General features: G+C 34.0%; 1 protein-coding gene across 1 annotated transcript; it reads right to left on the bottom strand.

Moving 5' to 3' along the window:
• Positions 1–250: 250 nt before the first annotated feature.
• Positions 251–8,627, bottom strand: LOC113079941 (vimentin A2-like). The gene is made up of 9 exons (XM_026252181.1): positions 8,020–8,627; positions 5,468–5,528; positions 3,911–4,006; positions 2,790–2,951; positions 2,405–2,530; positions 1,574–1,794; positions 1,412–1,455; positions 1,241–1,326; positions 251–604 (listed from the first exon to the last, which is right to left on the bottom strand). Exons 1-9 carry the CDS (start codon positions 8,610–8,612, stop codon positions 563–565), a joined length of 1,431 nt encoding a protein of 476 aa, XP_026107966.1. The 5' UTR covers positions 8,613–8,627; the 3' UTR covers positions 251–562.
• Between the last annotated feature and the right edge of the window lie 604 nt (positions 8,628–9,231).

The following is a 9,231-nucleotide window of genomic DNA, read 5'->3' as shown; positions in this document are numbered from 1 at the left end:
TCCATTAAAACGGACTTAAACTTGAGGGTGGACCTATTTTCTGGACCACAAGATGGCAGTGATGGGCTTCAAACCCAAGACCAGGAACAGAGTCATGAGAGACCTTTGTGTAAAATGGAATCATTTAAATATTCTTTTTGGATGTAGGATTTTTGATACTGAAATAATAAAAAAAATAGTGTTTTGCAAATTTACCACAATAATATTAATAGCCCATGGAAGTACATTCAGAAAAATAATGAGGTATAAATCCTTATTTGATTGCTTTTATTGAAGCATTTTGCTTAAACAAAATCATGGCTCAGAAATGCTGTTTAGAAGATAAATGCATGTTTGGACAGTAAAAATGGTTCATAGTACGCTAAAGGTCATGCTGTTTCTGTGCTTGTGTGTTATCAATACATTTCCTCTAAGGCTCAAATGCTTGTATCTTCTGGCAGATGTAAAGGCACTTTGAAGCAGGTTATTGTGGGTAGTTCACATTAGATTTAGTTGATAGCTGGGACACAGAAAGGTGCTGCAGTTTGTTGCTTGCATGGATGATAACAGTAGATTTCAGTCATCACTCCAGGTCATCGTGGTTCTGAGTGGACTCATTGATCACCTTAATGGAAGAGAAGAGTAGAAGTGTTCATGAGAGACCCAAATGAAAACACAGACTTAAAATTAGATCAGATTTATTTCAGGTTCACTGTAGAAACTTACAAAATATTGTAAACTGTAGGGATTCATAGAGATCATAGAGATGTCAATTATCAAAATATAAATAGAACAATAATATTTGGGGGAAAGTGCATAATTGTAGTGCAAATTTGCTAAATTCACAGTTTGCACAATTCAAATTAATAGCATGCTTCATTTTCTAAGTAAAATGTTTTATTTTATTTTTTAGCTTAGTTTAGTTTTAGAGTTGTGACCTGGTAAGTATTTTGTTTATTTGATGTTTTATTTCTTAAAAAGCATAACATAATTCGATATTGGAGAAAATGTGCTTAATTGTCAAAAAAATTATGTCACACTGCAAAAACTTGATCCTATCACATGCCAAATTTTCTGAACGATAAAAATAAAAATAGAAAAGCATTTATTCATTCATTCACATATTTCAGTATGTGCATATGTATGTATATGTATGTTGTGACCTGGACATGTTTTTGTAAACTACACCCAGTACGTTTCAACACTTTGAACATCTTAATAATTATAAGACTGTGTGGTAACTGGTTAGTCAAACACATACCTCTCCATCTCTGGTCTCAATGGTCTTAATAAGAACCTTCTTAGAAAATGTGTTTTCAAGAATAGGTTTGGTCTCAAGAATTGCGTCTGTCAAAATGCAAGATTATTAAAATATTAATGAATCATATTTTTAAGTTTCATCATGATATGTATTGGTGACTTGATGTCTTACCTCTCAGATTGAAGGAAGATAAGTTTGGAAGAGGGGTGGTAATTCTACATCCAAGAGAATAAAGTGTAAAATTATTTTATTAAAGCCAAAAATAAACCGTGTCCATAAAACGGCAGCATCACAATTAAATAAATTGAGCACTAATGTACTAAAAGTGTTCACCTGCTCTCCTCGCCCTCCAGAAGTTTCCTGTAGGTGGCGATCTCGATGTCCAGAGCCATCTTGACGTTGAGAAGATCCTGATACTCACGCAGATGTTTTGCCATCTCGTCCTTCATGTTCCGTATGTCCTCCTCCAGCCGAGCGATATTGTCCTGGGAACTCGACGACTCTATTGCAAAGTTCTCCTCTATCTCTCTCATCTGACGCTCCAGAGACTCATTCTGCATTATTTAGATAAAGAAAATGATTTAGGGACACGCAGATGTAATGTTATGGTAGTCATGGAATATTAGGCTCTTCTACATCTACAGATAAAATGTCTCAGATTCAGTATTAACAATTTATCTAAGATTGAATTACAATAAACACTTTGTCCAACTTGTTACCGATCATTTCCTACAAATAGTAAATATTAGATGCATGCAAAAAGTAAAAAAAAAAAAATGTAAATACATTTTTAAGAAGTCTACAAACATGCCTGGGTCACAACGTGTATATATATATATATATATATATATATATATATATATATATATATATATATATATATATATATATATATGCAGATACAGTAGACCAATAAAATAAATCTAAAATATCAAGTTTCAAGTTAAGTACTATCATGAATTCAGCATCTGTTTGAAAAGGACTGTTAGTTAAATTGTCAGTTTATCATGTTTATAGCGATCTGCCTGAATAATTACCCATTTAATGAATGTCACAGGCATTTTAGGAAAACTCTATGGCCCCCTTAAGAGGTTTGTTGTTACAGTCCCAGTCATCACAGTCCTGGCCGGAGAATAAGTCTAACAGGTAAATGTAAATGCTTACGGTTCCCTTGAGCGCGTCCACCTCGCAGGTGAGCGCCTGCACCTGACGCCGGTACTCATTGGCCTCCTGCTTGGCCAATCGCAGAGCTTCATTACTCTTGTTAGCCGCTTCTGTCATGTCAGCAAACTGACAGTGAAGGAAGACACAAGTTAACAAAGCTAGGCAGAGGTTGTAAACAAGAAAGAAGAACTAAATTCAAAGTGACTAAACATAAAAGTGATTAATGAACAATGGCCTATTATTTCATCCCTTACATTAATGTTAAAAGCAGAACTTGCTCATCTGAAAAATTTAGAAGCAAGACAGAGCTAACAGAGAACCCGAAGAGGAGAATAAATGCTGATAAACAGAGGAAAGCCCTGATGAAAAGGCTGATGTTAAATACCTTGGATTTGTACCAGTCCTCTGACTCCTGGATGTTTTTGGTGGCCAGGTTCTCGTACTGCAGTCGCACGTCTCTCAGAGCAGCTGTCAGATCAGGTTTGGCCATGTCCATATCCACCTGCACCTGCTGGTCCTGGATCTGTGCCTGCAGCTCCGCCAGCTCCTGCAGACAGACCCAGACACAGATCAGCATCTGTCATCCTCCTTTTCTTGTGATGTGATCATACAAATAGAGCTAAATATCGTCATTTTAATATATGTTATTAATCTATGTAAACAGTTAAAACAGTTTTTAGATCTCCATGAAAACATTCTCTATTCTGACTTTCTGAACCCACCTCAACACCCGGGGAAAAGATCCTTGGACGATTTATTAGGAACATAAATTATGCTAAATTATAAATTAATTATTATTATTTTATTTTATTTAATATATACATAATACAGTGCTATAATTGTGAATTAGACATTAAAAAGTTAAAATTTCACACAATTTCATACTTACACTTATATTGATAAAATTAATCATCTTTTTATAATAATCCTAATAAAATATATTTTTTAATATACGTAAATTCTAATTATCATAATTATTTAACATAATTAATTCATATATATTATTGTTATATTAATTTAAACAGAGATTATTGTGAACAATTTACACAATTTTACACTTTTATAATAATAAATTAAATTAATAATAATTATAACTTTTATTATTATATTTTTTCTTAATTTACATGATAAAATTTTATGATTGCAAATTATAGAAAGACACTTGTAAAAACTTTACCCAATATTTACTAAATATTTTTGAAATCATACAAATTTGATTTAATTCAATAGCTAATTCTTTTTTATTTATTTTTTATTTTTTTACTGTGCAAATAATGTCATGTAAATGTCTTATGTTTAATGCCAGTAATCAGTCTGATGCTCTGGAGATTTAGTTTATGGCCTTGAAATGGTCAAATATTGGTGGATTAATCAGTACTAGTCAATCAAACTAGTTCAGAATGTGGTATTGGTAATCAGATGCATTTATCTGTCAGTTAAATGCCTTTTAAATTAGAGTTTTGTTAAAGGAAATTGAAGCTGTAGCTCTGTATCTAACTATTTTACCTCATCATGGAGCTTTTTAAGGAAGTCAAGTTCATCCTGAAGAGACTCCACTTTCCTTTCCAGTTCCACTCGAGCAAGAGCAGCATTATCCACGTCCTGCAAAACATTTACAACACTATATGACTCAACACTGCTGTTTTGAGCACACATAGACAGAAGTAAACCATGAAGAGTTCTTTGTGTTTTTAATCAGTATCTGGGCTGCAGTGTGGCACCATTCGGATGTCTGCTGACAAGACTACCACAGCCCACATTAAAGCATGAATAAACAGAGGCCTTAACACTCGACTGTTTTTATGCTTGACACATGCTCTCTCTCTCTCTCACACACACACATATCCAGACATTCCTGCCCTTGGCAGCCAGTTCAGTCACAACAGTTTGCTTTGTCAGGGTCTTCTGGAAGAGCAATCAGCAGTGATGGAGATTTCCCAGCACTAATACCAGAAACAAAGCCATTCCGCTCTGAGCCTGACATGTCACACTGAGCCGTTCCTCAAACACTGACCCAAATCAGATCCGCTAGCAGTTCCCAAAATAAACAGAGAAATATAGCTGCAAGCAAAAGTTAGTTTGGTCATGGCACCCCCTGTGGTGATTTTAGGAATTTTAGTCCAGTGATTATTAATAGATTCATCATTATGCAGGATGTAACTTTATACATTTCTGTTTGCAATTACAAAATTTGGGCTCATTATGATTAACACTGTTTGTAAAAAGTCTCCATGTGCTCACCAAGGTTGCATTTATTTGATCAAAAATGCAGTAAGAACAGTAATATTGTGAAAAATTATTACAATCTAAAATAACTATTTGAATCTGTTAAAATGTAATTTATTTCTGTGATGTAAAGCTGAATCTTCAGCATAATTTCTCACATGATCCTTCCTTTATAAATCATTCTAATATGTTGGTTGTCTGCTCAAGAAACATTTCTTCTTGTAATCAATTTGGAATATTTTTGTTGAAATTCTTTTCAGGATTCTTTGATGAATAGAAATGTCAAAAGGACAGCATTTATTTGAAACTGAAGTTTTGGAACATTATAAATGTCATAACTGTCACTTTATTAATCCAATGCATTCTTGTTGAATAAAAGTATTAATGTCTTAAAAAAAACAAAAACAATGAATGGTAGTGTAGACAAACAGTATTTTAAAAATGCAAGTTCACTTCTCTTGCATATCTCTGTGCCCGCAATCATCCACCCAAATGCAGAAATTACACAATATTGTCAATCATCTCATCCTACGTTGCTCAAATTTTTACCTCTACATCCTGAAAACTCCACCCAAGGGTTTAAATGTGGCAAGAGGTATTACCATAAACTGTTAAAAGCAGTTGCAATACCATCTTTAACTATTTGCATCAGCATAGGACCTATGAAATAATTTCTATGAAATAATAGTTTTTTCTATGCCTTTACTGGATCTAATGTAGCAGAATTATTTACCCTTGTAATAGACTCTTACTGTAGATTTTTTAAACACTGCCATTTGAAATAAATAAGTTGAGGTTATATGTTTCTCCAAAGCATTAGTTCTAAAGATGTTTTACCTGTCTGAAACTCCTCATGTTGCTCTCTGCATCTTCTCGCTGAATAATCTCATCCTGCAGTCTGGAAATGAGAGACGTCAAAAAAAAAGCATTTCATTTTTAAATATTTTCCAATGCAAAATAGTTTCTTTGTGATATAATTCTTTAAAATTAGTTTCACTCTGTATTGTTTATTATTACACTATTCTTTTCAAGAAATATTTAAATGATTTCATTGCATTAGATCACAAATCATAAAAAATGGTATGTGCAAACAAAAGATGTTGGACATCCCCAAAGTTTCCAAATATGTTTTGTCTTCGCTCTGCACAGGGTGCATCAAGGCTAAAGGCCCCTGAGGTAAAAGGGACGATTGATTTTAGATTTTCCAAAACACTAAAAAGCAAACACCACCACAATACTTTCCTAAACACTGGTCTGTCACTACACTGCACAGTTATCCTGACGCATGAGGTCACGGTGTGCAGGTAATATACAAACATTAACTGAGGTGAAGGAATGGCAACAAATTGGCATTTAAAAGTTATTAAATAACAAAGTATTGAATGGTTAATAAAAGAAGAAAAACAAGGAGTTTATTATACTAAATGAATTATTTTTTATATGCATAGTTTTTTATTATTTGAAGGAGAATGTCCTTAATTTGCTACCTAAAAATAACCTGCTGTCACAAAAGTATTTGCACATAATGAGACATTTTGCAAGATCAATGTTGCACCTAGAATTAGAGGTGGGCAAAATATCATATCAGTTTTTTCTTTTCTTTTTTTTATATCACGATTTTAACACAATTCGTTGTCATGTTGGTTTTGCTATTTTGCAAGATAGCATTTCAGCCAAACTTATTTCCCTATTATAAAGACAAAGTCTTTCAAGGTCACAAAAAAAAAAAAAAAGAGAATGGCAGATATTTAGACCAAAGTGGGCAAAGATAAAAATATTTGTCTTTATTTTATCTTTGTTATTAAAAAAAAATTAAAAAAGTTACACATTACAACTACACATATTATACAAATAAACCAATTTTCTTTCTTCTGCTGAAAATAAAAATTATTTTGAAGAATGTGGGTAACGCAACAGTTGCCAGTGCACAATGTCAATGTGGACCAGCAACTGTTTAGTTACTCACAATCTTCAAAATATCTTGTTTTGTGTTCAGCACAAAGAAAGAAATGAATACAAGTTTGGGACAACATGTAAATAATGAATAATTTTAGGACGAACTATCCCTTTAATGACAGCGGCTGTATGTTTAATACTGTCCCTTTTAGAGCTGCACGCATCTAATATACAGCCACATATCTGTGTTTCTCACAACTGTTTACTTTAATTTTAGACAACCAACTAAGTTTATATGTAAACCTTGTGTATTTTGACAGCATTAGTGCAAAAGATAACTTAGTTCAATAATTAGCCACTGTTTGTCAGTGCGCGCTTCAGGTTTAGGCTCTCAGAAAAAGCGAATTAAAAATGTATCCGCCAAGGCTTTAAAGCACAAACAAATAATGTACTTTTGTGAGTGCAGTGTCCTGAGAGAGTAACTCAGTGTAGTATCTTGAGATGGAGGCACCAGAACTGCAGCTGATAGAATGTGTGCTGTTGCACGATACTATGACATTTATTCAAAAGCAGATCACGGAGACATTTTATTGTCCATGATCAAAAATCGTCATATTACACAACCCTAACCTAGAATGGGATGATTTTTTTTTCATCAGATTGAATCTTAGCTTTACCTGTTAGACTTTTTTCAACAGCTTATTCAATAATAGATATTTTCTCAATCTTAATATACTTCACCCCCAAAACAAGTACTTTTCGCTTTAAATGTTTTCTATCTATTCTTTTTTAAATGTTTTTTGAAAAGCGTTTATATTTAACGTACTGCAGATAATGTTCAATATGATCTTATGCAATGCATCCAAAATTTAACATGCCTAAAAGTGTATGAATGACTACTTTTTAGGGGCCACCCCAGCTAACAGAGAACATTCTTAAAACAGTCTGGTATGGTTTTCTCAAAGTTATGAACAAATGTTCTTTCCAGTGACGGTAATAAAACATTCATTTAATGCTATCTGGTCTTTAATAATGTTCTCAAAATGTTAGCAGAAAAACTTAGATACAGTATAGATTTTTGTAATTCTTCATAGTTTCATAAACTTTTTAACTACCCGTTTCAGAACATTCAAACAGTAACTTTCTTATGAATCTTTAAAGAATGGAATATGTTTCGAATTAAATGTTTTCTTTTCATAACCAAGAAAAACGTTTTTAAATTGGATTTTTGTAAAAGTTTTTAAAAGAAAATACAGAGAAATGTTGTTTTCGTAACTCAATGGGAACATTAGAAAAACATGATTATATTTTTGTTAGCTGCGTGGAACAGTTTGGCAAGGTTATCTCAAAGTTACATAAACGCCCTTCCAATAACGTTATAATAGAACGTTCACTTTAAAAATAGCACAAAACTTTTTTTTCAGACTGTTTTTTTAGGCTATATTTTCAGAATGAAAAAAAAATATTTAAAATTCACAGTAAATTATTGTTACTTCTCTCTGATTTGCTCTAGATCTTCTGCCAGGTTGTCTCGCGCCACTTCCACGCGTGCTTTCTCCGTGGTGAGTTGGTCCACCTGCCTCCTCAGGTCGCGCATCTCCTCCTCATACAGATCCGTGATGCGCGACGGTCTCTGGCCCCGCAGCTGCTCCAGCTCCGAGCACAGGATCTTGTTCTGCTGCTCCAGGAAACGCACCTTCTCGATGAAACTGGCGAAGCGATCGTTCAGCGACTGCATCTGCGCCTTTTCACTCAGCCGGTTCGCTTTGAACTCTGTATTTAAGGCGTCCGAGAGGTTAAAGTCCAGAATCTCAGAGGTAAGTCGTGGCATCGCCGCACTGCTTCGGACTCTGGAGCTCTTCGACGGGTAAATGACCGGAGCCGAGGAGACGCCGAAAGACACCCGAGGGCGCACGGAGCTGGGGGTCTGACGGCTGGAGATCGAGCTGCTCCGGCCCACATCTCCAAAGCGCTTTCTGTAGGAGGAGGCAGACATCGTCAACTTCAGAAGTTGTAACTCAGCGAACCGTTTCTCTCTTCGGGAACTGTCCCAAACGGGGAGCGACAGTCTGAGAGGAAGCTTCATTTATAGTCAACTCATTATGCAAATCGCATAACGGTGCTGGAGAGTTTGAGTGACACAAGCAGAGCCCTATCGAGACTGAGAGAGTTTCTGGAGTTATGAATGCTCTCCACCTACTGAGGAAATAAACAAAAGGAATTATAGACGAAACGAAATGACAGAAATGTCCTTTTTAATTACAGCCTTTAATGACATTTTACATTTCCACTTATTTCACCAAATTCAAAAATACATATATATTTTTTTGTTTGTCAATTAAATATTGAATATTTTATATACATTTTTGTGTTGTATTATTGTTCTATAAATATTAATGGAATACATATTGATTAATTATTTATTTTATTTTTTTAGATTGTATTAATTATATTATTTTGTGTCATAAAAAAAATGAATAAGATATTACTGGATTAACTGTATGGTTCTGATTCAAATAATCAGATTAAAAAGATTATTAGGCTTCCTTGAATATTTTAAGGATGACTGTTGAATTTCATCTCATTCAGTGCACAACACATTATCTTGGAAAATATGTTTTATCATGTCTGAACTGTTCAAGCTCCCGCTGAAGGTCTTTGAACTACTTATTCATTTGTTTCTATGCACTGTTTGGTACTATGTA

This window comes from Carassius auratus, unplaced genomic scaffold, assembly GCF_003368295.1.
Source record: "Carassius auratus strain Wakin unplaced genomic scaffold, ASM336829v1 scaf_tig00029891, whole genome shotgun sequence".
Taxonomy (NCBI): Eukaryota; Metazoa; Chordata; class Actinopteri; order Cypriniformes; family Cyprinidae; genus Carassius; species Carassius auratus.
Note: the sequence above shows the minus strand (reverse complement) of the source record. Positions and strands in the feature narration are given on the sequence as shown.